The sequence below is a fragment of the Rhynchophorus ferrugineus genome, unplaced genomic scaffold (genome assembly GCF_030347505.1).
Source record: "Rhynchophorus ferrugineus isolate W39M unplaced genomic scaffold, kcgeb_rfMv2 rfM12, whole genome shotgun sequence".
NCBI lineage: Eukaryota > Metazoa > Arthropoda > Insecta > Coleoptera > Curculionidae > Rhynchophorus > Rhynchophorus ferrugineus.
Window position 1 is genome coordinate 2,038,591 of NW_027472591.1, and position 22,928 is coordinate 2,061,518.

Sequence of the window (22,928 nt, forward strand, 5' to 3'; positions counted from 1 at the left end):
TCTGCCTATTGCATACTAGATGACGACATAACGGTAATAGAGGATGAGCCGCAATTACGCCTCACGTTTAAATGTTCTCCCTATTGTATACCGGATGACGACACTTCGGGGACCGAGGACGTGACCCTAATACGCCCCACGTTTAAATGTTCTGCCTATTGTATATAGAATGACGATATTTCGGGGATCGAGGACGTGACCCAAATACACCCCACGTTTAAAGGTTCTGTCTATTGTATACTGGATGACGACATAACGGTAATAGAGGACGAGATTCAATTACGCCCCACGTTTAAATGTTCTGCCTATTGTAAGCCGGATGATGACTCATCAGTGATAGAGGACGTGCCGCAATTACGCCACACGTTTAAATGATCTGTCTATTGTATACCAGATGACGACTCATCGGTGATAGAGGACGAGCCGCAATTACGCCCCACGTTTAAATGTTCTGCCTATTGTATACCGGATGACGACTCATCGGTGATAGAGGACGAGTCGCAATTACGCCCCACGTTTAAATGTTCTGCCTATTGTATACCGGATGACGACATTTCGGGGATCGAGGACGTGACCCAAATACGCCCCACGTTTAAAGGTTCTGCCTATTGTATACTGGATGACGACACAACGGTAGTAGAGGACGAGCCGCAATTACGCCCCACGTTTAAATTTTCTGCCTATTGTATACCGTATGACAACATTTCGGGGATCGAGGGCGTGACCCAAATACGCCCCACGTTTAAAGGTTCTGCCTATTGTATACTGGATGACGACACAACGGTAATAGAGGACAAGCCGCAATTACGCCCCACGTTTAAATGTTCTGCCTATTGTAAACCAGATGATGACACTTCGGGGACCGAGGACGTGGCAAAAATAAACCCCACGTTTAAAGGTTCTGCCTATTGTATACTAGATGACGACTCAACGGTAATAGAGAACGAGCCGCAATTACGCTACACGTTTAAATGTTCTGCCTATTGTAAACCGTATGACGACACTTCGGGGATCGAGGACGTGTCGTAAATACGCCCCACGTTTAAACGTTCTGTCTATTGTATACCGGATGACGACTCATCGGTGATAGAGGACGAGCCGCAATTACGTTCAACGTTTAAATGTTCTGCCTATTGTATACCAGATGATGACACTTCGGGGACCGAGGACGTGACAAAAATACGCCCCACGTTTAAAGGTTCTGCCTATTGTATATTTAATGAAGACGCAACGGTAATAGAGAAAGAGCAGCAATTACGCCTCACGTTTAAAGGTTCTGCCTATTGTATACCGGATGACGACACTTCGGGGATCTAGGATGTGACCCAAATACGTTCCACGTTTAAAAGTTCTGCCTATTGTATACTGAATGACGACCCATCGGTTATGGAAGACGCTCCGCAAATACGCCATACGTTTAAAGGTCCTGCCTATTGTATACCGGATGACGAATCTTTGGGGATAGAGTGCGTGTCGCAAATATGCTTCACGTTTAACTATTCGGCCTAATAAAAACCCGAAGACCACACATCGGGGATAGAGGGCGTGCCGCAATTACGCCCCAGGTTTAAGCGATCTACCTATTGTATACCGGATGACGATACATCGGTGATAGAGGACGAGCCGCAATTACGCCTCACGTTTAAATATTCTGCCTATTGTATACCGGATGACGACATTTCGGGGATCGAGGACGTGACCCAAATACGCCCCACCTTTAAAGGTTCTGCTTATTGTATACTGGATGACGACCCAACGGTAATAGAGGACGAGCCGCAATTACGCCCCACGTTTAAATGTCCTGCCTATTGTAAACCGGATGACGACTCATCAGTGATTGAGGACGTGCCGCAATTACGCCCCACGTTTAAATGTTCTGTCTATTGTATACCAGATGACAACTCATCGGTGATAGAGGACGAGCCGCAATTACGCCCAACGTTTAAATGTTCTGCCTATTGTATATAGGATGACGATATTTCGGGGACAGAGGACGTGACAAAAATACGCCCCACGTTTATAGGTTCTGCCTATTGTATACTGGATGACGACTCAACGGTAATAGAGAACGAGACGCAATTACGCCCCAGGTTTAAATTTTCTGCCTATTGTATACCAGATGATGACACTTCGGGGACCGAGGACGTAGCAAAAATAAGCCCCACGTTTAAAGGTTCTGCCTATTGTATACTAGATGACGACTCAACGGTAATAGAGAACGAGTCGCAATTACGCCCCACATTTAAATGTTCTGCCTATTGTATACCAGATGACGACACTTCGGGGACCGAGGACGTGACAAAAATACGCCCCACCTTTAAAAGTTCTGCCTATTGTATACTGGATGACGACTCAACGGTAATAGAGGACGAGCTGCAATTACGCCTCACGTTTAATTGTTCTGCCTATTGTATATCGAATGACGACACTTCAGAGATCAAGGTGGTGACGTAAATAAGCCCCACGTTTAACAGTTCGGCCTATTGTATATCGGATAACAACCGTTCGGGGATAGAGGGCGTGCTACAAATAAGCCCCAAGTTAAACGGTTCGGCCTGTAGTATACCGGATGACGACCCTTCGGCGATAGAGGACGTGTCGCAATTACGCCCCACGTTCAAAATTCTACATATTTTATACCGGATGACGACCCTTCAAGGATAGAGGACGTGCCGCAGTTACGCCCCACATTTAACTGTTCAGCCTTTTGTATAACGGATGACGACCCTTCGGCGATAGAGGACGTGCCGCAATTACGCCCCACGTTCAAAATTCTACATATTTTATACCGGAAGACAACACTTCGGGAATCGAGGACGTGACGCAAATTCATCCCACATTTAACTGTTCACCCTTTTGTATAACGGATGACGACCCTTCAGAGATAGAGGACGTGCCACAAATACGCCCCACGTTTAACGGTTCGGCCTATTTTATACCGGATGGCGAACCTTCGGTGTTAGAATAAGTGATGTCAATACGCCCCACATTTAAAAGTTCTGCCTATTGTATACCGTATGACGACCCTTCAGGGATAGAGGCCATGCCGCAAATACGCCCTGCGTATAAATGTTCGGCCTATTGTATATCGGATGACGACACTTCGGGGATAGAGTGCGTGTCGCAAATGTGCCCCTCGTTGTCCAGTTCGACCTATTTTAAACCGGATAACGATTCTTCTAGGATAGAGTGCGTGTCGCAAATACGGCCGTTTAACGGTTCTGCCTATTGTATACCGGATGACGGCTTTTCGATTATAGAGGGCGTGCCGCAAAAACGCCTCACATTTAAAGGTTCAGCCCATTGTATACCATTTCGGATAACGGCATTTCGGGTTGGAGTGCATGTCGCAAATGCGAACCACGTTTAACGGTTCGATCTATTGTATACCGGATTATGACACTTCAGAGATAGAGGACGTGCCGCAAATAATCCCTATGTTTAACGGTTCGGCGTATAACGGATGACGGCCCTTCGGGTATAGAATGCGTGCTGCCAATTCGCCCCACGCTTAAAAGTTCTGCCTATTATATACCGGATGACGACCCATTGGTGATAGAGGGCGTGCCGCAATCACGCCCCACGTTTAAAATTTCTGCCTATTGTATACCGGGTGATGTCACTTCGGGGACAGAGGACGTGACGCAAATACGCATTACGTTTGAAGGTTCTACCTTTTGAATACCGGATGAACAAACTTCAGGAATAGAGGACGTGTCGCAAATATGCAACACGTTTAACTATTTTACCCTTTGTATACCGGATGACGACATTTCGATGGTAGAGTGCGCGCCGCAAATAAGCCCCACGTTTTAAAGTTCGGCCTATTGTATAAAGGATGACGACCCTTCGGGTATAGAATGCGTGCTGCCAATACGCCTCACGTTTAAAGGTTCTTCCTATTGTATACCGGATGACGAACCAGCGGCGATAGAGAACCTGTCGCAATTAAGCCCCACGATCAAAAGTTTACCTATCTTACCTACCTATTTTATACCAGATGGCGACACTTCGGGAACAGAGTACGTGACCCAAATACGCCCCACGTTTAAACGTTCTGCCTATTGTATACCGGATGACGACTCATCGGCGATTGAGGACGAGCCGCAATTACGCCCTACGCTTAAAAGTTCTGCCTATTGTAAACCGGATAACGACACTTCGGGGATCGTGGACGTGTCGCAAATATGCCCCACGTTTAACTGCTTGGCCTGTTATGTACCGGATGACGACCCATCGGCGATAGTGGACGACCCGCAATTCCGCACCACGTTCAAAAGTTCTACCTATTTTACCTACCTATTTTATACCAGATGACGACACTTCGGGAACCGAGTACGTGACCCAAATACGCCCCACGTTTAAACGTTCTCCCTATTTTATACCGGATGCCGACTCATCGGCGATTGAGGACGAGCCGCAATTACGCCCTACGCTTAAAAGTTCTGCCTATTGTATACCGGATAACGAGACTTCAGGGACCAAGGACGTGACGCAAATACGCCCCACGTTTAAAGGTTCTGCCTATTGTATACTGGATGACGACTCATCGGTGATAGAGGACGAGCTGCGACTACGCCCCACGTTTAACTGTTTGCCCTATTGTATACCAGATGACGTTGCTTCGGGTATAGAGTGCGTGCCGCAAATAAGCCCCTCTTTTAACGGTTCGAACTATTTTAAACCGGATGACGATCCTTCTAGGATAGAGGGCGTGCCGCAAATACGCCTGTTTAACGGTTCTGCTTATTGTATACCGGATGACGACTTTTTGATGATAGAGGGCGTGCCGCAAATGCGCCTCACGTTTAGCGGCTCGACCTACTCTATAACGGATGACGACCTTTCGATGGTAGAGTGCGTGCCGCAAATAAGCCCCACGTTTAAATGTTCGGCCTATTGTATACCGGATAACGACTTTTCGATGGCAGAGGACGTGCCGTAAATACGCCCGTTTAACGGTTCGGCCTATTGTATAACGGATGACGACCCTATGGGGATAGAGTGCGTCAGGCAAATATGCCCCACGTTTAACTGTTTGTCCGATTGTACACCAGATGACGACCCTCCTGGGATAGAGTGCGTGTCGCAAATATGCCTCACGTTTAGCTGTTTGGTCTAATGTAAACCGGATGACGGCACATCGAGGAGAGAGGACTCGCCGCAATTACGCCCCACGTTTAAAAGTTCTGCATATTTTATACCTTATGACGACCCATGGGTGATAGAGAACGTGCCGCAATTGTGCCCCACGTTTAAAATCTCTGACTATTGTATACTAGATGACAACACTTCGGGGACCGAGGACGTGAGGCAAATACACACCCCGTCTAAGTGTTCGCCCTATTGTATACCAGATGACAACTCTTCGGGGATAGAGTTCGTGCCGCAAATATGCGCCACGCGTAACTATTTTACCTATTGACTACCGGATGACGACACATCGGGGATATAGTTCGTGTCGCAGATATGCCCCACGCTTAACTATTTTACCTTTTGTCTACCGGACGACGACCCATCGGTGATAGAGGTAGTGCTGCAATTACGCAACACCTTTAAAGGTTTTGCCTATTTTATACCGGATGACGCCTCATCGGTGATAGAAAACGTGTCGCAATTACGCCCCACGTTCAAAAGATTACCTATTTTACCTGCCTATTTTATACCGGATGACTACACTTCAGGAAACGAGGACGTGACCCAAATACGCCCCACGTATAAACGTTCTGCCTATTGTTTACCGGATGACGACACTTCGGGGATCGAGGACGTGTCGCAAATACGCCTCACGTTTAACAGTTCGGCCTATTGTATACCGGATGACGACCCTTCCGTGTTGAAATACGTACCTGCAATACGCCCCACGTTTAAAAGTTCTACCTATTATATACCGTATTACGACCCATGGGAGCTAGAGGACGTGCCGCAATTACGCCCCACGTTTAAACGTTCTACCTATTATATACCGGATGACGACCCATCGGTTTTAGAGAATATGCCGCAATTACACCCCACGTTCAAAAGTTCTGCCTATTTTATGGCGGATGACGACACTTTGGAAACCGAGGACGTGACGCAAATACACCCCACGTTTCATTGTTCGCCGAAAAATTCAATTCGTTTAAAAGTTCGCCGTTGAATTTTATTCGTAAGCCGAACGCATGATATCGTACGCGACCAACGAGAGGCTAACTCATATAATAGGCGGGGCTTAGGAGTGTATTTAAGGAGCTTATAAATCCTATTGTTTATTGAAATTTATTTTAGTCTATTACTTTTCGTGGATCATTTAATATCCTAATATGTATTTCCAAATGCCTCCGAAAACAAGCGGTAAAGCGGCCAAAAAGGCCGGTAAGGCTCAGAAAATTATCTCCAAAAGTGATAAGAGAAAGAAACGCAAGAGGAAGGAAAGCTACGTGATCTACATTTACAAAATTTTAAATCAAGTTCATCCCGATACGGGTATCTCAAACAAGGCCATGTCGATCATGAATTATTTCGTGAACGATATATTCGAAAGGATAGCCGCCGAAGCGTCCCGTCTCGCTCATTACAATAAAAGATCTACAATCACAAGCAGAGTAATCCAAACTGGCGTCCGATTATTGCTGCCCGGTGAATTGGCTAAGCACGCCGTTAGTGAAGGTACCAAAGCCGTCACTAAATATACCAGTTCTAAGTAAACCATAAGCCTTGAATATCATAAAGGAGAAAACGGTTCTTTTCAGAGCCACAATTTAGATAAATAAAAAAAGAAATAATCTTTAAAAAATTCCAGTATATTGTAGTATCCAATATTGAAATACAAATTTTGACTTTTAGTGAAGTGTTTATTTAAATATCGATAAAAGAATATTAATTGAAATATCTTCTTTTTCTTTAATTAAATTTAGGTGGTTCTGAAATGAACCGTTTTTTTTCTGTTGCAAAATACGAATATAATTAGTGTATTATAAATGATAGAAAATAGTTTAGGCACGTTCGCCTCTGATACGTCTGGCTAGCTGAATATCCTTGGGCATGATGGTTACTCGCTTTGCATGTATCGCAGATTAATTAGTATCCTCAAAAATACCGACTAAATAAGCTTCGCTGGCCTCTTGTAAAGCCATCACCGCGGAATTCTGAAAACGTAAATCGGCCTTGAAGTCTTGAGCGATTTCGGGAGCCAATCGTTGGAAAGGTAATTTCCTAATCAATAATTCGGTGCTCTTTTGATAACGACGAATCTCCCGCAAAGCTACCGTCACGGGTCGGTAGCGATATGGTTTTTTAACGCCACCGGTAGCTGGAGCGCTTTTCCTGGCCGCTTTGGTAGCCAATTGTTTCCTAGGAGCTTTACCTCCTGTTGATCTTCGCGCAGTTTGCTTGGTACGAGCCATATTTTTAAATTAGAGATAATGAGAATAAGTATCAAACGCAAACGACGGCGACCCCTTTCGAACTGATTTTGTCATAAAATCAGAGAGTCCTTTTTATAACGTGTTATCTAATATGATTGGTCCGTTTTGTGCTAGTGGGCGGAACTCAATCCCAAGTCTACAAAACCGGGCTGACTGAAAACAATCGACAACAGTTGTCCGAAGCACTTGTGTTGTGGGCGCGCTACTTATTCGAGATCATTTAATATTTTTTGTTTAGATTCGACAAAATATGACTGGCGGAGGTGAAGGTGGTAAAGGTTTGGGAAAAGGAGGAGCCAAACGGCATCGTAAAGTGCTTCGTTATAATATCCAAGATTTTACGAAGCCCGCCATCAGAAGATTGGCTAGACGAGGCGGCGTAAAACGTATATCTGGTCTGATTTACGAAGAGACCAGGGGTGTTATAAAAGTGTCCTTGGAAAACGTGATCAGAGATGCCGTTACATATACCGAACACGCCAAAAGGAAAACCGTTACCGCAATGGTTGTAGTATACACCTTGAAACGCCAAGGACGTACATTATACGGGTTTGGAGGTTAAGCCACATAGTTTATTCGCGAACTAACATGAAACGTGATACTCAAAATTAATTTTACAAAAATTAAACAACGGTTCTTTCCAGAACCACAAATTTGTCAATATTTAAAAAATTGAAGCTCTATTAGGTTTAACTATAACCTTATAATCATTACAATCATCATAGTTTTATCTAAAATAATAATTTATGTACAATTCACAGCATTAATGCTGTAATTCCGTATCGTAAACGTGGCAAATATAAAACGGGTAATATCGAGAGATCAACAGAAGAGATATCGATGATGGCCGATTTCGATTGGCCCTAATTATTTGACGGTTTGGATTCCAAAACTCTATACTTACTTAATCGACCGACCCACTAATTCATCTTTAATTACATATATTATATACAAGGCGCGATGTCATAATACGGTTGATTTTACTAAAGGAGAACCGCTAGAAAAATCTTTCACACCCAAAGAACAATCTTTAAAATACTTAAACTGTTTATTAGGGTATTTTAAATAATTAGTAAAAGCAAGTTATAATATGTGTTTTAATATTAATTTTTTTTTTGTTTTATTATCTTGGTGGTCCTGAAAATGACCGATAGTTAAAAGGTTTTTGTACGACTCAAAAGCCCTAAGGCTCATGTAACTTATTTGGTTTTACTATCTGCTTTTTTCGGTAACAATACGGCCTGGATGTTTGGTAGAACGCCGCCCTGGGCTATGGTAACACCGGAGAGGAGTTTTTCAGTTCTTCGTCATTTCTGATGGCCAATTGTAAATGATTAGGGATAATCCTTGTTTTCTTGTTGTCTCTAGCGGCGTTACCTGCCAACTCGAGAAATTCGGCCGCCAAATATTCCATTACGGCAGCTAAGTAGACGGAAGCACCGGCCCCTTCGCGTTCGGGGTAATTTCCTTTCCTTAGAAGTCGGTGAATACGACCGACAGGAAATTGTAATCCTGCGCAATTGGAACGAGGCTTCGCCTTTCCCTTCGCTTTTCCACCTTTACCACGTCCGGATATGTTAATCTCGATCGTTGTTAGGTACTGCTAACCTTTAAATCAAAAACGATACTGGAAATTTCTTACAGATTTTGTTCGCGAGCGAAACTTGGTATATTATACGCGACCAACCAGACTTTAACTCGGGATGTGGGCGGGGCTTAGAAGTGTTCCTTGGAATGTTATAATTTCTAGAATAAAAGGCATTTTTTTTAGTTAAGTATTCTTTGAGGTACGTGAGACGTCGTGATTTTTATTTCGAAATGCCACCAAAGATAAGCGGTAAGGCGGCCAAAAAAGCCGGAAAATTCCAGAAAAATATCTCTAGGAGCGACAAGAAAAAGAAACGCATGAGGTAGGAAAGCAATGCGATTTACATATACAAAGTTTTAAAGCAGGTTTATCCCGATACGGCTATTTCCAGCAAGGCCATGTCGATTATGAATTCTTTCGTGCACGATATATACAAAAGGATAGCCGCCGAAACGTCGCGCCTCGCCCATTACAATAAAAAATTGACCATCACGAGCAGAGAAATCCAAACGGCCGTTAGGTTATTGCTACCCGGTGAATTGGCTAAGCACGCCGTTAGTGAAGGTACCAAAGCTGTCACTAAATATACCAGTTCTGATGATCATAATAATATGAAGGGGGGAAAACGGCTCTTTTCAGAGCCCGAAAATGTTTAAAGAAAAAAAAAAGAAATAAACTACTATTAAGAAGAAAGGATATATACGAAGTGAAGTAAATTAAAATAAAGTAATCGTTCATAAAAATGTTAAAATACCCACAAAAAATAATTTATTTTATATATTCATTCCTTTACGGTAGCATAATAACAGTATATGTGATACTACGTTCTTATCGTGATATAAACTTCAAGTCAATCCAGCAGGTGTTCACACCTTATTTACTAAGGATTTCTCAATATTCACAATATATTTGTGAGAATAATGCACTAAATTCAATTCACAAATATCATAGCTAAAGCGTTATATACACAGAAAAAAATATTAATCTCCTTTTTCTAACAGAAGAAGGTGTTTCTTAAAAGAACCGTTTTTTTTATATAAATACAGAAAACGACTTTAATATATAACCGTCATAGCATTTATGCACGTTCGCCTCTAATACGTCTGGCTAATTGAATGTCCTTAGGCATGATACAGGTTACTCGTTTAGCATGGATCGCACACAAATTGGTGTCTTCAAAGAGACCAACCAAATAGACCTCGCTATCTTCTTGCAAAGCCATGACTGCCAAACTTTGGAACCGCAAATCGGTCTTGAAATCCTGAGCGATTTCGCGAACCAATCGTTGGAAAGGCAATTTCCTAATCGATAATTCGGTACTCTTCTGATAGCGTCGGATTTCTCTTAGAGCGACCGTACAGGGTCTGTAACGATGCGATTTTTTAACATCACCGGTACCGGGAGCGCTTTTGCTGGCTATGTTTTCCGGGAGCCTTACCTCCGGTTGATTTTCTAGCAGTTTACTTGTTACGAGCCATCGTCTAAACGAGTTTGACTTCAAACGTATAGGAAGAATTACAACAGCAACCGCCAATGGACTTTGTGAAACTGATCGAAGGTGTCAAAGAAATCTCCCTTTTTATAATGTGTGAAGATATTCTGATTGGTCCAGCTAGCATCTGTGGGCGGGACCCGATTCGAACTCAACAAAACCTATGGTAGGATTTGAAATTGAAACAGTTACCTGTAGTATTCGAGGTGTACAACGCACAATTCGATTATAAATTTGATTTTTTTAATACTAAATTGAATAAATCATGACGGGCAGAGGTAAAGGTGGTAAAGGTTTGGGAAAAGGAGGCGCTAGGCGGCATCGCAAAGTGCTTCCTGATAATATCCAAGGTATTACGAAACCCGCCATCAGAAGATTGGCTAGACGAGGCGGCGTAAAACGTATATCTGGTCTGATTTACGAAGAGACCAGAGGTTTTTTAAAAGTGTTTTTGGAAAAGGTCATCAGAGATGCCGTTACATATACCGAACACACCAAAAGGAAAACCGTTATCGCAATGGATGTAGTATACGCCCTCAAACGCCAAAGACGAACTCTATATGGATTTTGCGGTTAAATAAAGTATTATATATACTGACCAATTAAAACAGAACAACGTATCTATTCGACTAAAGAAAACAACGGTTCTTTTCAGAGCCACAATTTTACTACCATTAAAAAAAGAAATTTATTATTCGAATATGGACTAAGATGATGTTAAATTTTATAAAATATTTGCTCCATTATTCTAAGATTTACTTGCAAAGTAACAAATATACTGCATTATAATAGACGATCGTAATATAAAAAAATAGGTAAAGTTTAAGATAAGATTTCATATTAAATGTAAATGATAGTGAACAATCGAATACCGAATCTTCGTTGAAGCTTTAATATAGTTTTCCTTTAGAGAGAAAATACTCCGAGATAAACTTCGCGTCGAAGAGCTTGGAGATTCCTTAAGATTTCAAAGAGGAAACGGTAGTTTTACGCGCGTATGTATGGAGATAAACGCTCTGCCTACGTATTACCTACGCCTTTTATGTATTTATTGATGTAATAGAAATTGATAGTTTCAAAGAGATAACTATTTATGAAAACAGATTTCAACTAAAGAAGCAGAATATACTATAATATATATGAGCATTGTACCGATAGAGAAGGGTTTGACGCGATATTTTCATAGAAGTCTCGATATCGTTGCTCACTCGATACGTTCAATTGTAACCCAGAGTTCGGATGGTATTAAGAAACCGTTAAAAAAGAAGTATATTAGTATAGGATCGGTAATTTTTTCATGTTATTGTTTCCTTGGAGTTAATTCGACAACGGTACGTTTCGATATAGATTCGTTTTGGACAACGAACAATCTGTACGGCATCAATTAGAAATAATATGTCCCGTTTCTCCAATAATAGCATTAAATCTGTACGGAATTGCATTTATATCAAAAGACGATATATCGGGAGACGTAGATTTGAAAAGATATATTTTCATAGTTATAACGGATAGTCTATAACTCGAATGAAAATTGGTAGTTTCGACAGAATCGGGAGCAACGCTTGATTTTGTGCTTCCTTTTAGGACGATAGTCAACGTAGAATTTATTGGCAAAGATGGCTACTTCAACCACGTTTTATCTTTTAACGCCTCGAACATAAATCATATGATATTCTAAAGGATTTATGTATTTAATATGAGAAATAAGTAAACGGTTCCAAGCTCGATGAACTTTTCGACGAAGCCGAAATATGGAACGTCGTTCGCGCTCGACCGTTCAGTTCTGCGTTCGGCTCATATCATATAGGGTACGCATTAAATGAGAGCGGCCGTCAGACAGTTAAAATACGCGAAAGTGAAACATACGCACGTACGTAACTTTGTCAAACGAATCGTGATAAGAACGTTCTTATAAGAAAATTAAGAAATTATATCAGAATGTCGGACGTCGATATTAGCGGACAAGCGGTTTTTCCTTCGTCGAATCAAGGGAGTGGAGGAAACTCCGCCGCCGTTGTTAACGCATCGTCAAAAGGCACACCGACCGGGTCGAATTCATCTTCGGTATTGGCTAAGGGAGCCGCATCAGCTACAGCCAGTAGCGCAGGTTCGTCTGCAGGGGGGGAAAAAGAAAAATCCACATCGAGCAAGGCGAAGAATTCTAAATCGAAAGCTAGTCATCCTCCGATCGCTGATATAGTAACGAATGCAATTAAAGGATTGAAAGATAAAAGCGGAAATTCCTTCCGGATCATTTAAATTAGCGGCTTCGGCACGTAAAGCAGGAGGTACGATAGCCGCAGGTACGAAGAAAATAAAAACGGCCACTGCCAAAACCTTACAGAAAAATAAGCGAAAATCAGTAGGAGGTGCCGCGTCAGCTACGACAGCCGGGGGTAAAAAAGCGTCTGCCAAAAAAACCTCGGATAAAACGGAAAAAAAGACGACCACAGCCATCTCAATTAAGAAAGCTAAAAGTAAGAAAGGTGAATCTGCAACTCTGGCCGGGAAAAAAGCTTCTGCCAAAAAAAGCCGTCGAAAAGAAAACAGGAAAAAAATCAACGTCCGCTTCCAACGGTTTTGCTGACTGTCCTTTTAGGCAATAATACTGCTTGAATATTAGGCAAGACGCCGCCCTGGGCAATAGTAACGCCAGATAACAGTTTATTCAATTCCTCGTCGTTTCTGAACGCCAATTGTAAATGCCTAGGGATAATCCTTGTTTTCTTGTTGTCGCTAGCGGCGTTATCCGTCAACTCGAGAACTTCGGCCTCCAGATATTCCATTACGGCAGCTAAGTAAATGGGAGCACCGGTCCCTACGCGTTCGGCGTAATTTCCTTTCCTTAGAAGTCGGTGACTACGACGGACAAGAAATTGTAATCCCGCACGATTGGAACGAGACTTCGCCTTTCCCTTCACATTTCCGCGTTTACCACGTCCGGACATGTTAATCTCGATCGTTGTTAGATACTGCTCACCTTTAAATCAAAAACGGTACTGAAAATTTCTTACAGATCGGCCTGGAATTTTGTTCGCCAGCCAAACTCGATATATAATACGCGACCAATCAGACTCTAACAAGGGCTGTGGGCGGGGCTTAGAAGTGTTCCTTCGAATGTTATAAGTTCTAAAATTAAAGGCATTTATTTAGTTAAGTACTCTTTGAGGTACGTGAGACGTCCGGATTTTTATTTCGAAATGCCACCAAAGACAAACGGTAAGGCGGCCAAGAAAGCTGGAAAAGCCCAGAAAAATAACTCTAAGAGCGATAAGAAAAAGAAGCGCGTGAGGAAGGAAAGCTATGCGATTTACATATACAAAGTTTTAAAGCAGGTTCATCCCGATACGGGTATCTCCACCAAGGCCATGTCGATCATAAATTCTTTCGTAGACGATATATTCGAAAGGATAGCCGCCGAAGTGTCGCGCCTCGCCCATTACAATAAAAGATCGACCAGATCACGAGCAGAGAAATCCAACCCGCCGTTAGGTGATTGTTACCCGCTGAATTGGCTAAGCATGCTGTTAGCGAAGGTACCAAAGCAGTCACCAAATATACCAGATCTAAGTAAATTAATTCACATACCTATGTGTATTTCAATATGCTACTAGAGATGGATTGGAGATAGTACTAATCCAGGAACCAACGCCGAGGACACAGGCATGGGAAGGTTAGAAACTCATGAGAAAGATGACGGGAAGCAAAAGCCAAATCTGGACCAGAGAAGAAATCTAGTCCCTACTGATGGAGGAGTTGTCAAGAAAAAATGTGGCAACAATCGCAATAGAGGACGCCTTGATCACAAACGTCTACGAGGAACCAGGCGAGAGGGCACTGAAAAGTTTAGACGAACTCACCGCCGGAATAAACAGATACCTAGGCAAATGGATAGTCGCTGGGGACTTCAACGCAAAACACACGTTGTGGGGAAGCTCCAGAAGCTCACCAAAAGATGAGGAACTTCTAGACTGGGCAATCAGCCACGGCCTAGAGCTCGCAGAAGGAGACTACACGGTGCCCAGCTCCGATTGTAATAGGGGCACAGGGCACATGGACCTCACGTGGAGTAGGGGAATACACGTGGAAGAATGGAAAATTAAAGGTGACGAGGGAACACTAAGCGACCACAGATATATCGAATATCGAGTGTCGAGCGGAAATGGGAAAACCAACCCAAGAAAAAGGGCAATATGGGATTTCGCCAGCACCGATTGGGATCTGGTCAGGGTGAATCTGGAAGAAATAGAGACCAATATCGGACAAGCAGTAACAAACGAAGTGATTGAGGAGCAGGCGGCCAGACTTCAAAAAGCCATTCATGCAGCAGGGAGACTGGTAAAACGAAAAACCATCATGGTAAAAAATGGCAATGAATGGTGGGACGGGCAGTGTGCGGAACATAAACGAGCACTAACTCCACTGAAGAGGAGAATAAGAAGAAGCACGGACAATCAACAAATAGTGAATGAGTACAACGAACTGAAGAGAGAGTATCGGAAAATGATACGAGAAAAGAAAACCGGGCACGACAGTCAGGCGATTAACAACCTGATAGAAACAAACTCGTGGGACGTTATTGGGAAGCCATCAGAAAAATGGGCAAAAGAAGAGGCGAAGTGGTAGCAGCGCCTAAAGACGCAACCCTGTAGGCAAGAGAAGCAGCCGAAAAACAAAGAGTGGAGAAATACCACCCAGCAATGGAGCTGGAGGAAACAGAGCGAACTCGCGAAGTCATGAGCGAGGAATGGCCGGGTACGGAGACTGGCGAGGAAGAAATAACCGAAGGAGAAATCGAATCGGTTATAGAGAACATGAGAATACGAAAGGCAGAAGGGGAAAACCGCATACCAAACGAGCTCCTGGAGAATGTCTGGATCTCGAAAAAACACGAGTTCCTGACGCTGTACAGGAACTGTTACAACGCGGTATACTTTCCTAAGATATGGAAAACGGCCAAATTGTGCTGGTTAAAGAAAAGCGACGGAGGCGAACGACCCATCAGCCTTCTACAAACGCTAGGAAAAGTACTAGACAAAGTACTTAATCAGAGACTACAGACAATGGCGGAGAAAATGGAGCTACACGACTCAAGGCCGTACGGCTTCAGAAAAAACAGGTCAACCGTACAACCTGTGAGTGATCTACTGAAATGGTTCAACACCCGAAAAAGAACAAAGGAAACGCGTTCTAATGTTGACGCTGGACCTCCGAAACGCTTTCAACAGAGCAACCCAGGAAGAAATATTGCAAGAACTGCGAAGAAGCAGAATAAATAAGAAAATGGCAAGATCAATAGCCAGCTTCTTGACGGGAAGGAAAATCATCAGCAACCAGGTGGCAATGGAAATTGACAAGGGATGTCCGCAAATGTTAAGCTTAAGGCCAACGCTATGGCTGCTGGGCATGAACAGCTGGTTCCACAAAGTCTCTGAATCAGAAGTAGGGGACTGCGGAATGAGAATTCAGGCATTCGCGGACGACCAGGTGGTTGCTCTCAGCAATAAATACATCAGAAACAGGTTGGACCTTGCCTGGAACAACTGTTGGGAAAATTGCCAAAAAAATGGGCCTACGGCGCAGGAGCATAATAGAACAAGGAAAAGAATGAGGCTTGCTGTTTCTGGAGCAAGAAAAACAGCAGACCACCGACGGTCAAACTTCTCGAAAACATCATCCAGGTCAAAGATACAATAAAGTATCTGGGTGTGACAATTGACAGGAAACAGCAGTATATACAACACATACAGCTTTGAGGAAGAAAACAGAAAACAGTGATGTGCCGACTCTGGGGAACACTGCGCAGAAGAAGCAACCCTAGGGCACCAGAGATCATGCGTCAAATATACGACAGGGTCATAAAACCCGCAGTATTATACGGTGCAGAAATATGGGGATACAGGGCCTCGATGGGAAGGGCTAGGACAAGGCTAGCAGTAGCACAAAAACGGCACGGTTAGCAATCACAGGCGCCTATCGAACCACATAGAATAATGCTCTGCAGGTAATAGCTTTAACACCAACCCTATACCTGGAAGCCGAGATCCAGGGGTGAGCTGCTGAAAAATACGGATACCCCAATGGGCCAAAAGGATTAGAACCAAAGAAATTTCCATGGCCATGGGGGGAACCGTGGGAAAATCGGACAAATAGCGTCGGAAACACCAAGATATGGACAGACGCTAGTGCCAAGGAAGGAAAAGCAGGCATAGGAATAGTGATTCGGACAGAAGAGATAAGTCTAAAGATAAAAGACGAATCGAGCTCCAGAGCGGCAGAATTCTGGTACGGGACAGAAGCCTACCGGGATCAATCACCATTCGAACGGACAGTAGAATGTCCATATGGTGGGCCGAGCACGCAAACACACAAAATAAGGACATAATGCAAATCAAAGCAACCTTGCTAGATTTGCAGAAAAGCGGTAGTGAAATATCGCTAAAATGGTGCCGGAGAATGATAACGAAGGAAAAGATAACCGCAGACAGACTCGCGAGAGAAGCCACTGTAAACGAAGAAATAGGACTGAAAAACCACGGATGGATCAGCACCAGAACCATCAAGAGAATCAAGGAAGGAGAAGTAAAAAAAAGATGGTAAATGCATTGGGAGCAATCCATTAAAGGGAGAACCCTCTACAAATACTGCCAACAAGTGGGGAGAGAAAATATAGGACTGAGCAGGAAGGCTGTGCAACTGATGACAGGACACGGAAATATGCAAGCCTACCTGCACAGATTTAAATTAAAATAGACCGACGGACTCTGCGAGTGTCGCACAGGTCCAGAAGACACGACGCATATATTGGAGACATGCGAAATTGGGAAAAGGGTAGAGGCCCGAAACAGATATCGGACAGCCGACGGAAACTACCAGTTAAGGAATGCAGAGGGAATAGTAAACAAGGAAACCATCACAGGATGGCAGCCAAGAGGAGACGAATGCTGGCGCGCAATAAAGCGGTCAGTTAGAGATCAGGGAGAAAACACGATAGGGAATCAGCGATCAAAATACGCAATAATGTCGCGACGGTACTGAACAGCCGCTCGGAGACCCGTCCGTGAACCGTTCCCGAGACTTACGTAGGAAAGACCAGCTCAGAGCTTTAACAAGCACCAGAGCCATAGACAAATGGTCTACATTTCAAAATATACTACTTTCCTGCAAAATCGGTTCTTTTCAGAACCACAATTTAATATAAATTTTAAAAAATTAAATGTTAAACAGTAGCTGACATTTTATAACAACAGAATTTTGAGAAATATATATTGTAGTTATTAATTGTATTGAATTATATTATATCATTATAATCTGTTATATCGTAACTATATATGTAAGTATCGTTAAAATAATCATTTTACTAATAATATGGAATAAGTTTTGTAAAATATGATACAGCCCGAGATTGTTATTTAAAAATAAGGTAAAGTATTCCAAGAGTGACTTCGAAAATATGTGTATTAATTTTTATCACGTTTATGGCTATATGCCATTTAATTTATTTTTCCTAAGGGCAATAGCAGCCTCTCGTCGAAGTTAAATATGGTCATCGCGTTTAGGATTACAGGAAATATAATTAATAACGTTAAAGCTGGGGCGTATTTGGGGCAAGCCCTCTATCCCTCTATATACAATAGGCAAAAGGGTTAAACGTGGGGCGTATTTGCGTACGTCCTCGATACCCGAAGTTTGCACATCCGGTATACAAAAGGCAGAACCTTTAAAAGTAATGCGTATTTCCGTCACGTCCTCTGTCCTCAAAGTGTCGTTATCCGGGATACAAGAGGCAGAACTTTTAAACGTTGGGCGTATTGGCAGCACGCATTCTATACCCGAAGAGTCGTCATCCGGTATACGCCGAACCCTTAAACGTAGGGCGTATTTGCGGCACACCCTCTATCCCGGAAGGATCGTCGTCGGGTATACAATAGGCCGAATCGTTAATTTTGGGGCATATTTGCGACACGCACTTTATACCCGAACAGCCGTCATCCGGTATACAATAGGACAAACAGTTAAACGTGGGGCGTAGTTGCGACACGTCTTCGATTCCCGAAGTGTCGTCATCCGTCATAAAATTGGTCGAACCTTCAAACGTTTGGCGTATTTGCGACACTCCTTCGATCCCCGAAATGCCATCATTCGATATACAATAGGCAGAAAATTTATACGTGGGGCGTAATTGCGGCTCGTCTTCTATCACACATGTGTCGTCATATGGTATACAATAGGCAGAACTTTTAAACGTGCGGCGTATTTGTGGCACGTCCTCTATCCCTGAAGGGTCGTCATCTGTTATACAATAGGGCGAACAGTTAAATGTAGGGTGTAGTTGCGTCACGTCCTCGATTTCCGAAGGGTCGTCATCCGGTGTTCAATAGGCCGAACCTTTAATCGTGGGGGGTATTTGCATCACGTCCTTTATCACGGATGGGTCGTCATCCTGTATACAATAGGCAGATTGATTAAACGTGGCGCGTAATTGCAGCACGCCCTCTATCTACGATATGAAAACTGGATGACAACGGTTTTCATTAGGGCAAACAGTTAATCGTGGGGCATATTTGCGACACGTTCTCTGTCCCCGAAGTGTCCTCATCCGGTATACTATAGCCAGAACATTTAAACGTGGGGCGTAATGGCGGCTCATCCTCCATTACCGTTGAGTCGTCATCCGGTATACAATAGGCAGAACATTTAACCGTTGGGCGTAATTGCGGCTCGTTCTCCATTACCGTTGTGTCGTCATCCAGTATACAATAGGTAGAACTTTTAAACGTGGGGCGTATTTGGGTCACGTCCTCGGTCCCCGAAGCGTCGTCATCTGGTATACAATACGCAGAACATTTAAACGTGAGGCGTAATTGCGGCTCGTCCTCTATCACCGATGAGTCGTCATCCGGTATAAAATAGACAGAACGTTTAAACGTGGGGCGTATTTACGACACGTCCTCTATAACACATGGGTCGTCATACGGTATAAAATAAACAGAGCTTTTAAGCTTGTCGCGTAGTGGCAGCACGCATTCTCTCGCTGAAGGGTCGTCATCCGGTTTTCATTAGGCCAAACAGTTAAACGTGGGTCGTATTTGCGGCACACCCTCTATCCCGGAAGGATCGTCATACGGTACACAATAGGCAGAATTTTTAAACGTTGGGCGTAATTGCGACAAGTCCTCTATCACCCATGGGTCGTCATACGGTATAAAATAAACAGAGCTTTTGAGCGTGTCGCGAATTGGCAGCACGCATTCTATCGCTGAAGGGTCGTCATCCGGTTTTCATTAGGCCAAACAGTTAAACGTGGGTCGTATTTGCGGCTCGTCCTCTATCCCCGAAGGGTCGTCGTCTGGTATACAATAGGGCGAACCGTTAAACGCAGGGCGTATTTGCGTCTCGTCCTCTATCCCTGAAGGGTCGTCATCAGGTATACAATAGCTAGAACCGTTAAATGTGGGGCGTATTTGCGTCACTAATTCTGTACCCGAAGGGTCGTCATCCGGTATATATTAGATCAACCAGTTAAACCTATAGGCATATTTGAGACACGCATTCTATCCCCTAAGTGTCGTCATCTGCTTTACCATAGGCCGAAACGTTAAACGTGGGTCGTATGCCGTCATTCGATATACAATAGGCAGAATTTTTATACGAGGGGCGTAATTGCGGCACGTCTTCTATCACCCATGGGTCATCATAAGATATACAATAGACAGAAATTCTAAACCTGGAGCGTATTTGTGGCACGTCCTCTATCCCTGAAAGGTCGTCATCCGTTATACAATAGGGCGATCAGTTAAATGTAGGGTGTATTTGCGTCACGTCCTCGATTTCCGAAGGGTCGTCATCAATAATGTTATAAAATAGGTCGAGCCTTCAAACAAGTGGCGTATTTGCGTCACGTCCTTTGTCCACGAAGTGTCCTCATCCGGCATGCAATAGGCTAAACAGTTAAACGTGGGGCTTCGTTGCGCACGTCTTTGATCCCTGAAATGCCGTCATTCGATATACAACAGGCAGAAAATTTATACGTGGGGCGTAATTGCGGCTCGTCTTCTATCACACATGTGTCGTCATATGGTATACAATAGGCAGAACTTTTAAACGTGCGGCGTATTTGTGGCACGTCCTCTATCCCTGAAGAGTCGTCATCCGTTATACAATAGGGCGAACATTTAAATGTAGGGTGTATTTGCGTCACGTCCTCGATTTCCGAAGGGTCGTCATCCGGTGTACAATAGGCCGAACCTTTAAACGTGGGGCTTATTTGCATCACGTCCTTTATCACGGATGGCTCGTCATCTTGTATACAATAGGCAGATTGATTAAACGTGACGCGTAATTGCGGCACGCCCTCTATCTCCGATATGAGGACTTAATGACAACGGTTTTCATTAGGGCAAACAGTTAATCGTGGGGTATATTTGCGACACGTGGTCTGTCCCCGAAGTGTCCTCATCCGGTATGCTATAGCCAGAACAATTAAACGTGGATCTTGATAGCGTCAAGCCCTCTATCACCGATGGGTCGTCATCCGGAATAATATTTTCAGAACTTTTAAATATGGGGCGTATTGGCAGCACGCACTCTATGCCCGAAGGGTCGTCATCCGATATACAATAGGTCGAGCCGTTAAACGTGTGGCGCATTTGCGGCACGCACTCTATCATCGAAAGGTCATCATCCGGTATGCAATAGGCAGAATCGTTAAATTGGCGTATTTGCGGCGCGCACTTTTTCCCCGACGTGTCGTCATCCGGTATATAATAGGCCGAACTTTTAAACATGGGGCGTATTTGCGGCACGCATTCTATCATCGAAAGATCGTCATCCGGTATACAATGTGTAGTACCGGTAAACATGGGGCATATTTGCGACATACACTCTATCCTCGAATGGTATACAATCCATCCGGTATATAATAGGCAGAACCGTTAAACGTGAGCCGTATTTGCGGCACACCCTCTATCATGGAATGATCGTTATCTGGTATACAATAGGGAGAAATTTTAAACGTGGGGCTTATTTCCGTCACGTCCTCTGTCCCCAAAGTGTCGTTATCCGGAACACAATAGGCAGAATTTTTAAAAGTGGGGCGTATTGGCAGCATGCATTCTATACCAGAAGAGTCGTCATCCGGTATACGCCGAACCGTTAAAGGTAGGGCGTGTTTGCGACACGTCCTTTATCCCTGAAGGGTCGTCATCCGGTATACAGTAGGTCGAGCCGTTAAACGTGGGGCGAGTTTGCCACAAGCACTGCATGCTGAAGTATCGTTATCTGGTATACAATGGGCGGGACTTTTATAAGCAAGGCGTATTTGCGGCACGAACTCTAACATCGAAAAGTGGTCATTCGGTATACAGCAGGCAGAACCGTTAAACGGGCTTATTTGCGGCAGGCAATCTATCCCCGAAAGGTCGTCATCCGGTATACAATAGACCGAACCGTTAAACGTGGGGCATATTTGCGGCACGTCCTCTAACCCTGAAGGGTCGTCATCAGGTATACAATAATTGATATAGTTTAACGTGGGGCATATTTGCGACACACACTCTATCCGCGAAGAGTCGTCATCTGTTATACAATAGGTAAAATAGTTATACCTGGGGCATATTTACGACACGCACTTTATCCTGGAACAGTCGTCATCTGGTATACAATAGGACAAACAGTTAAACGTGGGACGTATTTGCGTCACGCACTCTATCCCAGAATGTTCATCATCCGCTATACAATAGGCCGAACCGTTAAACGTGTATCGTACTTGCGGCACAACCTCTATCACCGAAGGGTCGTCATCCGGTGTAATATAATCAGAACCGTTAAACGTGGAGTCTATTTGCGCTACGAACTCTATCCCCGAAGGGTCGTCATCCGGTATAAAATAATCAGAACCGTTAAACATGGGGCATATTTGCGGCACGCACTCTATCCTAGAAGGATGGTCATCCGGTATACAATATGCCGAACCGTTAGACGTGGACAGTATTTGCGGCACACCCTCTATCACGGAAGGGTCGTCTTCAGGTATACAATAGGCAGAAAATTTAATTTTGGGGCGTATTTGCATCACGTCCTCTATCACGGAAGGGTCGTCATCCGGTATACAACAATCAGAACCGTTAAACATGGGGCGTATTTGCTGTACGCACTCTATACCCGAAGGGTGGTCATCCGGTATACGCCGAACCGTTAAACGTAGGACGTATTTGCGGCACGTCCTCTATACCTGAAGGGTCGTCATCCGGTTTACAATAAGGCGAAGAGTTAAATGTGGGGTGTGTTTGCGTCACGTCCTCGGTCCCCGAAGTTTGGTCATACGGTATACAATAGGAAGAACATTTAAACGTGGGGCGTATTTGCGGTTCGTCCTCTATCACCGATGATTCGTCATCCGGTATACAATAGGCAGAATGTTTAAACGTGGAGCGTAATTGCT

General features: G+C 43.8%; 2 protein-coding genes and 1 pseudogene across 2 annotated transcripts; 2 read left to right on the forward strand and 1 right to left on the reverse strand.

The window, feature by feature from the left end:
* Nucleotides 1-6,974: 6,974 nt before the first annotated feature.
* On the reverse strand, nucleotides 6,975-7,385 carry LOC143205623 (histone H3-like; annotated as a pseudogene).
* Nucleotides 7,386-7,656: 271 nt separating this feature from the next.
* LOC143205483 (histone H4-like) lies at nucleotides 7,657-7,968 on the forward strand. The gene has a single exon (XM_076418658.1). It carries the CDS (start codon nucleotides 7,657-7,659, stop codon nucleotides 7,966-7,968), a length of 312 nt encoding a protein of 103 aa, XP_076274773.1.
* A 551-nt stretch (nucleotides 7,969-8,519) lies between these two features.
* Nucleotides 8,520-11,180, forward strand: LOC143205496 (histone H4-like). Its single transcript, XM_076418665.1, has one exon. It carries the CDS (start codon nucleotides 10,752-10,754, stop codon nucleotides 11,061-11,063), a length of 312 nt encoding a protein of 103 aa, XP_076274780.1. The 5' UTR covers nucleotides 8,520-10,751; the 3' UTR covers nucleotides 11,064-11,180.
* Nucleotides 11,181-22,928: the final 11,748 nt, after the last annotated feature.

Bases quoted from the DNA above. Each gene is read 5' to 3' on its own strand.
- LOC143205496 (XM_076418665.1), top strand. From the start codon at position 10,752: ATGACGGGCAGAGGTAAAGGTGGTAAAGGTTTGGGAAAAGGAGGCGCT.
- LOC143205483 (XM_076418658.1), top strand. From the start codon at position 7,657: ATGACTGGCGGAGGTGAAGGTGGTAAAGGTTTGGGAAAAGGAGGAGCC.